General features: G+C 35.9%; 1 protein-coding gene across 1 annotated transcript in view; it reads right to left on the reverse strand.

The window, feature by feature from the left end:
* Window positions 1-17798, reverse strand: part of PRKX (protein kinase cAMP-dependent X-linked catalytic subunit) — a 53211-nt gene that overhangs the window by 15523 nt on the left and 19890 nt on the right. Inside the window, exons 2-4 of the mRNA XM_054271975.1 lie at window positions 11351-11519; window positions 7030-7293; window positions 412-531 (exon numbers count right to left, since the gene is read on the reverse strand). Coding sequence (XP_054127950.1) covers window positions 412-531; window positions 7030-7293; window positions 11351-11519 — 553 coding nt within the window. The remainder of the gene's footprint in view (window positions 1-411; window positions 532-7029; window positions 7294-11350; window positions 11520-17798) is intronic.

Consider the following 17798-nt stretch of genomic DNA (forward strand, 5'->3'; position numbering starts at 1 on the left):
GGATTTCCCTATGTTGGAAATTAATTACAGAAGTAGTCCTGTTCTTTACCCTTTAAACATAAAGGACCTCGTGAATAAAAATCTAAACTTCAGCAAAACCTGAATTTCCAAACACATAAGGAAAAGAAAAGCTGTTAAAGTATTAAGAAAAACAAAACAAAAAACCCAAACCAAACAGAAAACACAAACCCAAAACAAGAAACAAAACCAAAAAACTCAAAACTCTATTACATTCCCACAAGTGATACATGTAGTTTTGTAAAGCTTCCCAATTCCTTTCTTCAAAGGCAGAAATTAAACCAGTAAATCAATAATAAATTTGGCCCAAATTTGCTTATCCAAATATTGTAAACAATTAGCAAATAATTCTGTATTACATAATATTGCTGTGATATAGTAATTATCACTTACCCTGACAACATCTCAAATATAAGAATTCCTAGGGCCCACCAATCCACAGCTCTTCCATGGCCTTTACTTTGTATGACTTCTGGTGCAAGGTACTCAGGAGTGCCACAGAGAGTCCACGTTCTGGTTGTAAAAGAAGGGGGAAAAAAAAGCACAAAACAAACAACAATAGCAGATCAAATGGGAACTGAAATAACAGTTGCAGGAAAAACCAAACACACACATAAGAACTACCCAACATATACCTACCTATGGATTTACAATACAAAGGAATAGAGAAATAAGAAAGGTCTGTACAAGATTTAAACAGACTGCTTTGATGATGCTGTCCAATTCTCCTGGAACACAGATATCTGCAAATTAGGAAACCTCCTGTCTCAGAAAATACCTGTGCATAGAGTTTCCCAGCTGGCGCTGTGGTACTCCGTCCATTAAGACTCTACATTGTTTTGAATTATTAACAGTGTTTTTCATGGACTCCTTCTGACAGGCCCAGCAGAAGGCAAGCTTAATGGCTTTTTCCAGAAAAACAGTTTCATTTAGAAAAAAGAAAAGAAGGGAGTTTTTAAAGCAGTCGTAGTTTAAATCAGTAAATAATAGCACATATATGAAGATTTGTTTTACAATCTAAGTAAAGTTTTTCAAATAGTATTGAAATCTAACCTGTCATCACTTCCACAATATTTATTAAAAGGGAAACATTTGTATTTTTAGTTATTTAAAATATTTACAAGGTGTAGTCAAGCAAGTGTGAGATAAGTAGGCAATACTTTTTGATCTATTTTTAAGTCATTTTTAATCATAGCTTTCTATGGTAAGGTCAAAATAAAACTCTTATATTGCTAACTAACTGAAGCTCAAGTTCTATAGAGAAAAGAAAAACTGAAGCTAAGCAGTTATGTTTACAAAGACCAAATTATATTTGAAAATAAGAATATTCTGATGTAATTTCTTCTTCTTCACAAAGAAATGTGAACTTTTCATTGTAAAAATACCCATGTAGAATTTTCTTGGCTTCACTCCCTTGACTTAAGTTTAAATACACACTTGCGAGAAAAAGGTCCTCTCATTTTGAATAAATTACCCATCCCTGGCAAGTCAGAAGATAAAACTTTGAAAATGTGCTCACCTATTCAAGAGAAACTGAAATCCCAGCACAGAATAAGAAAGAAAACTGTACCAGATTTTAAAAGGAGCTCTAGTAAAATATGACAGAGACTATAATCACAAATGGTCACCACATGATTTCTAACTTGCACCAAAAAATACTGAGTGTTTGTGAGAGGAAGAATTTTCTCCAATCAAACTGGTAACATGCACCTGAGCAAATGCATTAAGATGAACGGCAATCACCTTTAGAAGTAACACTAATTCAATATCTTTTTTCCTGAGAATGCAAGGAAGATGATTGTTCCACCCTACTCTGTGCTGATGCAGCCTCACCTTGAGCCTGTGTGCAGTTTTGGGCACCACAATGTAAAAAAGATTTTAAGCTACCAGAGAGTGTCCCAAGGAGGGCAGTGAAGAGGGTGAAGGGTCTGGAGAAGCCTTATGAGGAGGGGCTGAGGGCACTTGGTCTGTTCAGACTGGAGGACACTGAGGGGAGACCTCATTGTGGTCTTCAACATCGACAGAGGGAAGCAGAGGAGCAGGCACTGATCTCTTCACTCTTGTGCCCAGTGAGAGGACTCAAAGAAACACAATGAAGCGAGTCAGGGGAGGTTCAGTTTGGATATCAGGAAAAGGTTCTTGACCCAGAGGGTGGTTGAGCACTGAAACAGGCTCTCCAGGGAAGTGATCACAGCACCAAGCCTAAGAAAGTTCAAAAAGTGATTGGAAAATGCTCTCAGGCACAGGGTGTGACTCCTGGGAATGTCCTAGGCCAGGCCAGGAGTCGGATTTGAGGATTCTGATGGGTCCCTTCCAACTCAGCATATTCTATGACTCCCTGCAATATTTTAAAGGGAGCTTTTGTTTTTGTTTTTTTTTTTCAATTGGTTGGTTTTTTTAAGCCTTGAACATTTGATTCATAAAAATAAGATAAAGGAAGGGAAGCTGTACAGTCAGTTAAGGCTTTAGCTGAAGAATTATAACTTGAATTTTTTTAAGTTTCAATTTACTAAGGCAAAAGCCAAATTATTCCAGCTAAACTGTCAGAAGTGTTAGGCACACTTTGCATCCAATGCACTTCAAGGTTCTTGAAACGACATTTTTAAGTGTAAATAATACATTTTTATCATGAATTTATCCAAAAAATATGAACTCTCATTTTCCAAATCAAGGATACTGAATTTTTACATACAGTGCTGCTTTACACTACTGCCATCTAGCAGCTGCCTAGGATGGACTATGGAATTAAGAATAAGAGCAAAGCTCAGTCATCTTTTAAAACAAAGTACTTCTCCCTCTTCCAAATTAAAAAAGCTGTATCTGTCATGTGACTTAATCACACCGATTTAGGCAGCTATGCAAATGAAGCAGCTGACAGTTTTACCATATTTTTATTCAAGCAAGAGGAAAACCGTGAACGTAACTTGAAGTTTCCTAGCTGCACTAGGAAATAAAATTTATTACTACCACATTAACTACTTCCTTAATTTCAATCAAGAAATGTATGTTTATTAATTACACAAAAACTTGGAACTCATGTTCTTTTTTAAGATATGCATTTGTGCCGTAAGATCGTGACTTGTGTTTCCTCTTTTGTTGGCCATGAAACATACTATTTAGTATTTTGGAAAACACATCAAGTAGATGCTACAAAAAGATAATATGTTAAATTATTTTTTTAATCATTACTATTTTATGGCTACTGCATATTTATCTGAAGTTCCAGATAACTTATTTGAAGATAAATTACAATGAAAAAAGGTAAGAATAGACTGTTCCCTTCAAACAGCTACAAAATATTCAGTCTTCTGAATTTTCAAGATAAAAGCTGAAATACAAGAAAGTGGTAATTGATAAGCCTGAATATGTAATTTTAAAACATGAAATATAGAATCTACTCTGGTTAAAAAGGTAATCTACAAAATAATTTTGTGAAACTACTGAAGAGTACTGTGTGAAGAAGTTCAGTCTCGATGGTTAATGTGTTTCAGCATTCCACACCATGCAGCATCCATCTGTGTACCTGAAAGCTTTTAGCATATGAGACAGATTTGTTTTGGTATTCTGGCAGTTTCTCCATAATTATATTTAATGAAGATGGTTTTGCATTCAGCCAACAAATATTTGTTCTGCAAGACATTCTTGCTTGCTTCTACAGTGACAAAAGGTAGACTTTGCAAACTAGACTTACTATGTGTTACATAGTCTTTCTCTCTTTAGTCCACTGTGTGGAACAGTTATGAGGCACATCCAGCCCATGCAACAATGCAGAACTACCCCCAATGTGTTTAAGATTAATCACTTCAACTTTCTAGAAAGACTCACAGGTAAATTTCTTTTTTAGGAATGTAAACTGAATAAACTAAAATTAACAGTGAATAACATTCCAGAAAAAAGAAAAAAGATCACTTGAGTCTTATTTTTATCTGTCTTATTTAAATATCTGTCCATAAAAAACCCCATAAAATTCCATGCAGATTAGTCTTGTGCTTCTCTGAAAGAACATGGGAATTAAACACCAACCCTAAAAAAATTCCCAAAAAACCCTAAACACCCAAATGAAAAAAAAAATCAACCAAAAACCACACAAAAAAAGGAAATCAGAACAGAAAAAAATTTCAATAAAAGTACTATACCCAAAAAGTGGTCAGAAGCGTTTCAGAAAGAGAAAGGTCTACAGTTGTAAAGTTCAAAGGAAATTTTTTTTACAGCCTTCAGGTAACAGTAACTTATAAAAACCCCCTCCCCAACTTCCTTCCTGACATTGCCCTTTTTTAGAAGTAGTGGCACACCTATTTTATATGAATGTACTTACAAGAAACTGAAAAGGTTATTAAGTCTTCAGTTAAGCAACATCAAGGTGGAAAAGAGAAGAAATAAACAGCAGCTGAGGCAAAGACACACTGTTTTGGAGAAAAATTCAGAGTTTTTAAATATACACTATGAGTGAAAAGGGAGGAACACGGATAAACAGAAGGACATACCAACAAGGAACAGAAGGAGCAAAGAAAGCCTCCTCTGTCTCTAAAAAAAAACAAACATTAAGAGTCTAGCCCTTCAGAAATTGCAGTAACAAGAAGGTACAGGTGCAGGCTGCTTTCCACAGTGGGAGCATGAGCTATGAGCCAGACACTTTCTGAAGAGCAGCTTAACTGTAGAGGGACATGGTGAATATTTCATCCCTTTACACATGGCAGTGGGAAGAAAGGAAAATGTCTACAGAAAAACCCCAATTAAGCAGCTACAGAATCATTTGGTGACGTATTATGTATCTGGAATGTGAGATTGTATCCCAAGTCTTCAGCAGACCATGTTTTCATTTATGTGAAGTGTCCTCTTTCTAGGGATGTCTCTGCTGATCCTGAGAGCAGGTTACCTCACAATGTTTGAAGAACATAAATACTTCAGGTCTTCTTTTTGCCATTCATGTATGCTGTGTATATGCACACATCTATACACTCACTGACACCCATACACATAAGATTCATTAGTACAGATATCTGCCATGCATAAAAATGACAATATCTCCTATAATTTTGATCAAATAGGCTATGCCATAAAGAAAAGCACCTACTGGAGGGCACTAGAGAATAAAGGGTTTATAACTGTGAATTTTTACAGTGACAAAACCAACATTGTGAAAATGACTTCAGCTAGTAGGGAGAATACTATGTAGTGTCAAAAAAAAAAACCAAAAACCAAAACCCAGTAACACAAAAAAATTAACCAGATTTGCATAGGTGCAACCTGTGCAGTCTTTGCCACCTGTGCTCTAACTGATAATGTTTTTGCTTATTTCAATTTTATGTTCTGCACTCATGTTACCTGTTGTACATTTGAAGGAAAATCAGCTATGAATACAAAACTAGTATAATCTTCTATGATTCAACAAAAACTGATCAACTCCACTGCCCCCAAGCAATATGGAGAACACAAACCCAATTAAAACCAGTAGCAATAATCAAGTTTGATATCCTAAAATATATTTGAACAAATTTACTCTTAGAGATTCATCTACCAGGTTGAAAAATATACTCTGATATGAACTATCACCTTATTTAATGAAGGGTTACTTCTCTTGTGCCTTGAACCCACAGAAGCACAAAACAAGAATTACCACCAGGCGGCAGTATATACATATAAAGAGCAAGTTGTGAATATTTGTGTGAAGATGTCTTATAAAGAGATTGTACTACTTTCTTACATGGAATATGTTAGCTCTTCCTGCAAAAAGTTTTTTTGCTTTAAAAACAAAGTATTAAAGTGAAAGGCCCAGAATTTGTAGGCCTTTTTACTTGCCCAGTGAAAACTTTATTAATATACTCATAATAAAATTCTATGGTTTTAAAACAGATTTTCAGACCTTAAAGGTTAATAGAACTTTTGATTCTATTTTGGGATATCATTGATCTCATCTGACTTTTACTTCATAATGAATGCATTAAGCAGCTTCCTGTTACTGATAAGGAAAACCTTACAAAAGGAACGCCTTGTAAAATCATGGCTCAGGCCTGTAACTTTGGTTAACTAGAAAAGGACTGTGGGAAGGAGACTCAGCTGAATTAGGGGTAGAAAAACAAGTTATGTAACCATGGTGTGTTCACATCGTGGTGTATGGTGGTTGAATTATGTTTGTTATGATTTAAAAGTATGTAGCTGCTAAAGCAGCATCAAACAGGTTGATGACTGAAGAGGATGAGCACCTATGTAGCACCTAACTCAGCACCGTGCTGCCTCAATCTGAACAATCAAATAGAGTCTCCCTCAAGAGATGACTCAAAGGCATAACATCAAGCCTTGTCACACCACTCTTCTGATACAACAGGCTGGTTTTTACCTCCCTTTTCTTGAATCCCAATGTTCTTGTTTACTCTTAAAAGCATGTATTATGGTCTTGAAAGAGTAGTCCAAACAGAGAGAAGAGAGAAATCACTGGAGGGGAGCCTCTGCATCACCAAAACTCACATATGTAACTAAAGCTAACAGTAATATAGAAGCTAGATTTAAATAAATCAGTGCTGCTGAAGCTAGCCTTATGGTTTCTGTCTAGGCTTTCACAGTTTCATTTTTGCCACAGGCTAGTGAAAACTCTGTATCTAGTTTTAAAATCACTCTTCAAAAATCTCTAAAAGGAAACTAGAAGGGAACCTGAGTTATAAAACATATTCAGTATGTATGGAGGATTAATTTATGTATCTTAGTATTGGTTCATATTATTTTCCTGAACTCCCTTTTTCCAACATGACTGCTGAAAACTTAAATATACAAAACCAGCCATATAAAAATATTTTCCTGTCATTGCTTATGTGTGATATTGCTCCTGGTGATACCTAAGGGATAATACTGCTTTCCATTCAGCCATTTAAAGATTATAATTTCCTTCATATTAAGGGATTTGATACATGTGAACCACATGGAGTGTTAAATCAAATGCTGAGCACCTGAAATCAAACATTTTTTCCTAACTGTTTAGCATGCAAAATGTAATTACCAGAACAAAACCCGACCTACCTGTCCACCAGTTTTTTTGCAAATCCGAAGTCAGTAAGCTTGATATGTCCTTCTTTGTCTAGTAATATATTTTCAGGTTTTAAGTCTCTGTAAACTATTTCTTTGGAGTGCAGGTATTCTATTGCACAAATAATTTCCGTCGAGTAAAACAGTCCTGTGCTGTTGTTGAAACGCCCCATGTTGCGCAGGTAACTAAAAAGTTCTCCTCCTGGCACATATTCCATTAGCATATATAAAAACCGTTCATCGTGGTTGGTCCAAAATCTGTAACAAAAGTATTGTTTCAGTGAATAAAGAAATGATGTCTTTGATTTGCTTTACAAGTCATTGTCTGTAAAGTGGCCTCTGCTACCTCAACCTTGTACATAACTAATTTCTGATTACTTGTCTGCAAACATTAAAACCTCCAAGAATCCAGCAGGATTATGTAAGACATTTGAGTAACGACCTTAAACTACACTACAAAACCAGATAGCTGAGGGTAAGTACAGCACAGGACAAGAAAAAACACTAATTCATAGATTCTGTTTCATCATGCCAAAAAGGTCTCTTCTAAGCACCAAATAACTGACCCAATATAAAGACTAAATATTTTTTACACACCTTGCATTTTATATTATCAAGCATTACCAAAGTGATGGGGGTAAGCAGAATCTGCTTTTGTAAAGACTTTCATGACAATATGTTCAAAACCAGACATCAAAGAGTTCTCCTCCTGTCCTATGCCTTCCTCCCCGGAGATACACAATCCCAACTAAAGCATCAGATGACAACCCTTGATCTTTCACAAAAACAAAAATGATAGCAGAACAAGATTCATTTCTGTACCTCAGAATTAATCCAAGGATAGGTACCTTCCATTCCTCAGACTACAACTTTTAATTTAAGAGCTATTTCTGGGGTAGCCAGAGAAACATAAAGAACAGGTATAAAGGAAAGAAAATAATTATATGTGGCTTTAAAATGTTTCATTACAGAATATAGGAATCTTCTCTTCTACATTCCCCTAAATTATCTTTTATTTCATTCTATCTACATTAAACAAGTCACCTTACCCCTAAATGTAGCTCAACAGTTAAGAAGAAAACAAATAGGTGGTAACATCTTGAAGAACACTGCCATTTAAACAAAGAACTATCCTTAATTCCGTAATAAAAGATAGAGAACACTGTATCCTTACCTACTTATTGATACAGTGATACAAGAACAGAAGCTACTTCAGCCTCTAGTCAGTGCTTCTGCAGTACCACAAATACCTCATGGTATTTAATCAGGGCATAGAGCCTCAGGTAAGGCGACCAGAAACTGAGCTCCACAACACATGAATGACTTTTAGTCCAGAAGATTTTATTTTTGACAGTAGCACTGTGGCAGCCGAGGAAACAAGACAGACTAACAGACATGAGCTACAGCTCTTTGATTCCCTCAGTGATGGAGAAAGCAGAGCCCAAGCTTGTCTTCTGCTTTTATGGAATTTCTTCCCTATCACAGTCATCAACATCATTAATTGGCTATTGGTGATCACAGCATCTTTACAGACTACAAAAAAACACTCTGAAAATGGATTTTATGTAATTAGGCAAAGCTGTACCTAAAATAAACAATGAAAGAAGAGTAGAAATGGGTGAAAAAAAGCAAAACACCTATATATAGTAGAGGAAGAGCAATATCTGACAATACAGGGGGGAAAAATGGAACTTCTGCATCATTAAGCACAGAATTTTTCACAAGAATTAATTTCTTAAAAATCTGACTCTTAAAGGTTTGTCTACCCACAGAAAAATGGACACATTATTTGGTATACATGAAAAAGAGCAAAATTAAGAATTTCTGTACTTGCAATTCAGACTGCTTTAAATGGTAATGTAATACCAAAAGAAAAAAAAAAATCACAGAAGCTGTGATTAGAATAACATGTGGTGTCATTAACTCTACAATTCAGCTTGCTACATAAACTTGAGATGCCACTGTGAAATCCTACAGACTAACAACCTGTTTCAGCTTATACAGCTACAAGACACAGTTGATTTTTATTATTTCTTCCTCTCTTCAAAAACATGTCAACATTACATCTCACTGTGAAGAGCTGCACCACAGTGAATATGACACATTACTCAATTGTCAGTAAAGATTGCCTAGGAATCTCCAGTGATCGGCTGTTGCAGAAGCACTTAGGAAGTGTTTAGAAAAAAATTGTTTAAAAAATACAGATAAATAAGACCAGTGTCTACAGAAAAACTGTACCTCACTATATTTAGAATAGGCATTTGTCAAAAGTAACAGGTAAAGGGAAATAAAAACCCATTCTTTACATATAGGAAAACTTATGGAATTTCCAAACACCAGCAAACAATTATGTGCAGCATTACTTTATATCCTGAAATACTATGCTGTGCTGACACCAAAGGAAAATGCTATCTGTGTTAAAGATGGTGAAGCTAACTGAAAAGATAGAAACCAGACCATGTAGATAACACACTTTAAAGGCATGAAGCTGAACTATATAGTTTTTCCCCATTTTTGTTAAACACTTACAGTAAAATAATTAACAGATAAAAAACCAAACAAATTGGGCAGGAGGTGGCTGAAAAAAATCTTTTAGTCACACAAAAAACTGCAGAAAGTGTTATTTGTCATACAATCTAGTGAAAATCATCCACAAAGATTAGTTTAACCTAAAGCACATAAATATCTTTGTGACTTAAATTTTAACTACCTCACTTCAGCTATGTTGCTTGGAGTCTCCTCTGACAAGGGAAAAAGGCATCACATGGACAATTATATGAACATAGCTGCTGATGCAACATACCACTGGACATTTCAACAGAAAAAGCAGAGCTCCATAAGACATGAAAGATGTTTGCTTTGCATACAAAGAGAACTATTTGAATTGTGTCCTTTGGCAACTTGAAAAATCTGATATTTTGTAAATAAGGTGTGAATGAAATCCAGGAAAACTCCCCTAGTTTGGATTTTTAATCACTTCTATATGAACATGAAACCTCCCTGTCTCTGAAATGTCACCCAAATTTCTCTACTCCCACTGTTCCTGACACACAGACCTACTGAGATGGGGTTTGTCTGGGAATTTACTTGTTGTTTTTGGTAGGGTTTTCCTTTCAAGATGTACATAGATAGATATACAAAATCCTGTTCCCCCCGTTCCATCCATACTTCAACAAGTCTAACCAGATGTACTCAGCTTCTCCATCTTGCTTTCTTCCATGAATCTCAATCTCTGCATATTCTAGAACTTGTCTTACTGATACTATGCCACACACAGGATTTCTGAACGCTAGCTGGAAAGTAACAGCATCATGATGCTGGGAAAGCCAACACCACACCAGGGAAAAAGCCTCCTCCTGCAGGGCTCATTCCATCTTCTGAATGACTACCATGCTGTTCCCTTCTTCTTCTCCCTCTGATACTTGCCTAACCCTGGCAGGAAGCTGCACTCCCTGCAGCTAGATTAACTAATGCTAATTTTGTCTAATTCTATGTAAAACTGATTAAGGCAGGTAAATGGAAACAAATCTTAGTTAATAGCCAGCCATGTATCCGTGCATGAGAAAACATAAATGGAAATTAACCCGCAATTACCAGAGGTTTAGTTATGCCATTAATAGATACAGACTCAGATACACAAGAAGCACTGTGGTGCTGTGAACAGAAAAGTATGAGAAAAGTCCTCTGTTTAACAATAGGACCATTGGGATCATTAGAGTTACCTCAATTCCACTAAAAAAGAAGTATTCTTTATGAACTGTGTTTAAATAATGCTTCTCAATAGGTTCCATCACTTAACTTGAAATACAGGAAAGTCCAAGAAATGCTGCAGTTATTTAAACTCTTTAAAAATAAAGTTTGCAGAAGTTCATTTAAGTTTTTAAAAACTTGCTATTGAGTCTGGGAATATCTTTAGCTATTTAGCAATATCTACAGCACATACACGTAGAAATACTTTCATCACAATTCTAACATCAAGAATCATTCTAGAAGTCATTTTGATGAGGCAAAGCTAACAATTCTTCATTAGTATTTTCCTCGCACTTCCAAAAATGTCTCTTCTGCAATGCGAAGATAAGAGAGAAAACACCTTATAATAAATTGTTTCAATGTTTAAATAATGCCTCTTTATTTTTAAATTCTTGATTCTTCTAAAATATTTATTTCATTCCAAAGTCTATTTTAATCTAGATTACATATGAGAAACTAAATACTCTGTGTCAGCAAAGTACCTAAGAACTTGCAAGGAGATTCTGGAGTACTTTAACTGCAATTCCTGTATGAGTAAAATGAATTAAAAAATAAAACAACTTACAATCTGATCAAAAAAGGGTGGTTCACTTCTTTCAAGACAGACTTTTCATTGTGCACGTGTTGCTCTTGCTTCAGTCGAATGACATCAGGAATGCTCATTACTTTCAGTGCAAAGTAACGCTTGGCCATTTTCTCCTTCACCAGGTGAACACGTCCAAAGGTACCTGTGCCTGAAAAGTTGGAGAAGAAACATCAACTTAGCATAAAAAGGGAAAAAGAACAAAGATAATTTGCTAAATTAAAACCTACAAGAACTCCAATTATTCAGGTGAGGAGATTATAAGATTATAAACTTAAATGTGCACAGAGAGGCAAAGCGATTCAGTAGGACAAGGAAGTGACGGGAAAAAAAACCATGATATTTGCTGATCCTTCTAAAAATTAATACATTTTTTTAAAATCTGCTTATAGTGCTCAGTGTTATATCACTTGGAAACAGCAGCTGTCTGGCACCCTTTTTTTTTTTTTTACAGTAATGTACTCCTTTTTGAACTCACTCTAAAAAATAAAAAAGGAAAATAAAAACGTAGTGACTTTTAAATAAAGCATTAGGCATTTCTCTATTCAACAGTCACTAAAGTTCCTTTTAAGTGCATTGCACTCAAGACAATCATATAACTGAACTGAGTATCTCTTAGTTTGAAATCAAAGTTAAAACTGGCAGATTTAGCCAGACTGCTATTTGTTGTGCAGCAGAGTTTTACACATTTGAAGACCAACACAAATTTCAGCTCATTAGGTGACTGCTTACTGTTTTTCTGCTCATTAAACAATGACACAAAGGTTCCATTACAACAGTGCACCTGATCTTTTGAATCCCATTCTCAGACAGCAATATGTACCACTATAAGGGACACCTGGCATTAAAACCAAGCACCTAACTTGTGAAAGGTCCCTCTCTCCAGAAAAGTCAAAAGCTTAATACTTCAGCTCACTATCATCCCCTTACTTGCACATACCCTAGGAAAGGCAGCACACAGACCTGCTGCAGTATTATTAACTGCTTTGTTACTTGATTTCAGATTGTGTTGACCAGTTATGATTAATCTATAGTAAAGACAATTTCCTAAAATGTGCAACAGGTACAGGGAAAGGAGTGCGTATGTGAAAGGAAATACATTTTTGAGAGATAGGTAGGAGCAAGAAACCAACAAATGAACTTCTAAAATTGCATTACTGGGGAGATGAGAAAAAACAAGGGAATTTTTGCCTCTGCTAGTTTCAATTTATGCTTGAAGTATTTGTTTTCTGTATGCAGATTCTCAGCTAAAATATTTCATGTTAAATAACAGTTTCTCTTTCCAATCACTTAAAATGTTGTTTAAGACAGCATTTACTAAAAACCACTAAAAACTACTAACTCCAGCAATCCAGTTTTATGGAATTTGCAGCTCCACTACCAATACAGATTTCAAAGCCAGTTTTCAAGATAAAAGTTCTCACTACACAAACCCATCAAGCATTACCATTGTCCAAGCACAAAAGATCCTATCAAAGAAGTTTTACATTCCCACCTGTCCTGAATTACAGTTCTTTAACCATGAAAACTATATACAGATCTCAGAAAAAGCCTGCTTTTATAGCAAAGTAAACCATCAGGTTACCCTGGAAAATTTATCATGCAATGAAATCCTTTAACAATGTACTCACATTACATTACTATATCTGCAGACAACTTTATTTGCTCAGGGAGAGGTTTCTGCAGTAAAAAACCCCAAACAAATAACATAAACCCAACAAACAAACAAACACCAAAAAGGGCCCAAAAGTTTCCAAGCAGAGACATCTGTTCAAACTACTTTAAATACGGATTACTTACATTTACACTGCATGTACAGACAAAAAAAAAAGAAAATTAACTCAGTTATTTCTGAATTAGGAGCTGAAATTTAAATTCTGAGTAAAAACATTGTGAAAAAAAATGATAGTCATATGGCACACTAAAACTAGAAACCATCTTTGATTTTTGAGACTTCCAAATGTGGACTCAGGGAAATTAACAATACTAACCCCCCAAAAGCAAATGTGGTTTTACATGCATTCTGATACTTGTACAAACAAAGTGCTTCCACAGACATATCCAACAGGAAAGTCAAAAGTGAACACATATCTAATTGTTTCAAGATCTCTAGTGATTACAAGCTTCAGGACTTGTTCTACTTGTTTAAGAAATTTTTATTGTAGAATGCCTTACTTTTCCTTATGCTAATAATTTCTCTTTACAAACCACTGGTCAAAAATAACAACAATAATAGCAGAAATCAAAAGTTCCACCTAATTTCAAAGAAGAACCTGTCAGAGACCTATTTAGCAATAGTTCTAACTTGGGAAACACTTTCTCTGTAAAAACACCTCTGCCAGGAACAGCAAAGCCTAGCAGGCTATTCCAGAATAGTGGCAAGGCCTAATCTACAAAGCCTCTGGGAAAACCAGAGGACCACACAGACAGGCAAGAACACAGAACCTCCCTAACCAGTTTTATTGCTGAACTGATCCCAGGCAGTCTATTTTCAAACATCTTGAGCACACTTGCCAGCAACTATGAAAATCAAGACCATACAGACCGAGGAGCCATCTAACACTTGTTTTGAGACATGTCTTCTCAAAATATGCATTTTCTCCCCATCGAGTGTTCTCAGAAAATCCATTAAGCCTGCATTAGCTGGCAGTACCCACACACCCACCACTCTTCAATGGGATTAATTGCTATGCTTTTTTCTTGTTTTGTTTTATGCTTAGCCAGTCTTTAAATAACCAGGTAAAATTTGCATAAATTACTGCAATTAAAAATCTCACTTCAAACCTGCTCATACTTTTAGCCATTTCTGCTAATATTCTTTAAGTGTTCTTCCTTGCAATTAATAGGGAAGGTAGGAGGCTGCAACAAGATGTTATTGTGGTTGTTTAGCATTGGCAAGTATATCTGTTCTATAAGAACAGGTTGTTGTGTTGTGAGTAGATGGAAATTCTGCCTTTCAGATTCATAAAAAGAAAACTAAAAACCTGAAGCAGTAAGTGGCACTGAGCAAGACAAAGGCCCAGCTCCATATATTTGAGGGAAGATTTTTGGCAGCAAAAAGGCAGTGTTATTAGTCTTCCATCAAAGCCCCACTCCAGGTGAGGAAACACCTAACTCATGGAACAATTTCTGTTAATCCCTATGAAAGAACTGTTCCACATTTTCCCCTGATCACCTCAGAGCTCATCTGTGTGAACCAAATGAAGTTGACCTTTTGTGACAGATAAGTAAATATTCCTTATGATTACCTTAAAATGGAAATATTCTACACTTGTCTGTAAGAATTAAGGGAAACAGTGTTCACATATTTGCACTTTAGTCTACTCATGTTTATTTCATATTTAGTTCAAACCAAGAGAACTCGAGGGACATGGTACCATTCTGGATTAGCCCTGGGATCTACCAAATACTATTCTGCTGAAGGAAGAGCAATGGCTTCATACACTCCCCACACATATACCCCTATCTGTCTGTTTAATTTAGTGCATGTTACCAGAGTTTCAGAGCAAAACAAAGCACCTACATGATAAGATCATACCACAAGAAAACAGCTGTTCTTACCAAGTCTGAAGGCAGAGTTGTAGTTAATTTGCACAGGCCCCTTCTCCCTGCTAAGGCATATGGTAAGTGAAGGGCTCTGGCCACCAGTAACAACAGCAAGAAGAGCGCCTGTGCTGTTAGCAACACAATTCAGGATTTTCACGACTAAATGGGCAAACAGAATAAAATATGCAAAATGCTGACCACTAATCCAGTATAATCTATTTACAACAGAAACAAAATTCTTGGATCCCATTGCAAATTTTATGTGGTTGTAGAGCTTGAAGGAATGCCTGCAATCTTCTCCATTAGGTAACCTTCTCATGTTAAACACAAAGAGATGAGGCCAAAATCTGCAGAGGACCAACTTGGGCTATGTATCAAACACAAGTAGGGTACTTTCAGTCTTACAGAACAAGCTGGATTCGCTAATACCATTCAAAAACACTATAGCCAGTTTCCATTTTGTTCTCTTTGAAGCCTGGCAGAAAAGAATAAAGAATGTGGGAACATTTCTGATGCAATTTCAGATACTTTTGATGCTAGGTAAAACAATCCGGCAACTTTTGATCAGCTAAAACAATTTAGTGAGTAGTCATGTAGTGACTATTCTGCTATTGATGTAGATGACTAATTTAATGCTTAGATTGCCTCTTTATTTGCTCCCATTAATCAGACCCAGCTGTTTTAATCCCCAACTCTTTCTTAAAACCAAGTTTGCCTTGCTCAGATAGATACCATCTGTTTTAATGAGGAATAAACTAGGTCATGTGAGCTCTGTGACCCTGGGGGTTGCTTTCTGAGTCCCAGAAGGGTTGGCCCTGACTTCAACAGATGCCTACAAAAATCATCAGATGCATTCACTTTTATTTACAGTTAGAAAAAACATTTCCTACTATGACACATTAGTCTTTACTAATAGTCACAAGCACAACAGATTTTACTCTGTTAAATATCAGATATTAACTGATAACAGATATTAAGTGACATGTATCAGATTGCAAACTAACTACTAAATGTGAAGTTTTGTCTGCCATTTAATCGCTGTCTTTTTTTGGGATTGAACTTCAACAGGCTAGACTAGGAAATGAGGGTTGTCAGTTCTTGACAAAAAAGTGGAAAAGTGGCACAGCAAAGGAAAACCAGCCTGCCAAAACAGACTGGTAATCAGAAGATTAACACTTGGGAGAATGATTTAGGGAAACCACAAGGCACAAGCAACTGTGGGCTTCTACAACAAAAGATGTGGCTGGCAAATGAATAGGACAACTCAAAATGAGGACGATGATGATTTTGGACATCACAGTAGCAAAGTTTAGATTCTCATTAATGTGTCAACCCATTACCCAATGTCACTGAAAATGCCAAATACAGTGTCTTCACTGTTCTGCAAGCCAGCTGTGGATTGTTCACTGTAAATCTTAGATCACTGCTTTTATAGATCTTTATTACTTTAGAGGGTTCAGATTTAACACTGGAAAACAGTGAAAATCAGAGAAATAACAAGTTAGAGGAGGTTTTATAGGATGCCTTTTTTTTTTGCCTAGAACCGGGCATCTCATACTGCTGAATCAACAAAAGAAATGTCTGATCACAATTTTTGTAAAGCTTTTTGTTGTATCCTTCAATGATAAACACTGAAATCAGAAACTGTCTGATTAAGACCTTAACAGCACAGAAAACAGAGATGCACGTGTATGTTCACCATGGGCAGCCCTGCCAGATGAGCTTGCTTTGATGCTTCTCATTCATTTGTTGTGCTGTGATTCCATTTCCACCAAGCACCCTTGAAGGAAGAAAATTACTTTCTATTTAGCAATAACGTGAGAGAGTACACAGCAAGAACTATGCCCATCACATTCCAGGCAAGATCATTGGATTATCTGTTCCACAAATTTTATTGGCACTGGCATACCACTGGTTTTCTCTTTTGTTTTGGATGATACCCATCCCTGTTGTCAAATCAATTGAAAGCTCAGTATCATTAATTCTTTATCCCAGCTCATTTGAACTTAAAAAGAAAATAGCAATGCATGTACAAAGTACAGCCTACCTTCTGACTCAAAGGGGATGCTGCAAAAAAATTCCAAAGATCCCAAAGCCCTGGCAATTTTTAGGTTCTTTCTTACTTGGTATACAAGGGGCCTGTAACAACACACCACTAAAACTACATTTAACTGCCTGGAATTCAGTTTAGTCTCTTTTCAATTTCATGCAAGATTCACACAAGTATGCCAGAGAATACCAAGAAGTTTTGTCAACAACACTCATGTTGTTTACCCACTCATTTAAATCTTACTAAACTACAATCCTTAAGAACTAAGGACATGGGAATCACCAGGCTAATTAACACCCATCAATCAAGTTTCCTGTTTTTCCACATAGTTCAGAGACATTTCTGATTTCCAAAAAGTGCCAATCAACTGAACATCAATGATGCAAGTTCCTCTGTAATGTCAGGTTTTTGATTTTTTTTGTTCACAAATTATTGTCTCTCTACAAAAATACTGTAAACATCAGGGTGCCCTTAAGCAAAACACTCAGAATTCTTTAAAGTTTCTTCTGTCTCTTCATTCTTTCTTTTCTAATTTATTTTGAAATACTAGGGACCAATAAATAAATGAAACCAGAAAGTAACCAGATTGCTGGTTATGATAGCCATAAATCCCCTCAATTTCTAAGCAGCTTTTAGAACACTGATTCTAAATGCATCACCCTTCTCAAAATTTTAATATCCACAATCTTCAGAACAATTCTCATAAAATTAGTATTTCCCTACTTGGTTCTTCAATGGTATTTTTGCAGCTCTTTCTATAAAGTCTTCCAAAACCTGCAATACGTGACAATGACCAAGAAAAAAGAAGATTGATAAAGAGAAGATGAACACATG

The sequence above is a fragment of the Melozone crissalis genome, unplaced genomic scaffold, assembly GCF_028551555.1.
Source record: "Melozone crissalis strain CALT ecotype California unplaced genomic scaffold, PUWL_Pcris_2 ptg000013l_1, whole genome shotgun sequence".
Taxonomy (NCBI): domain Eukaryota; kingdom Metazoa; phylum Chordata; class Aves; order Passeriformes; family Passerellidae; genus Melozone; species Melozone crissalis.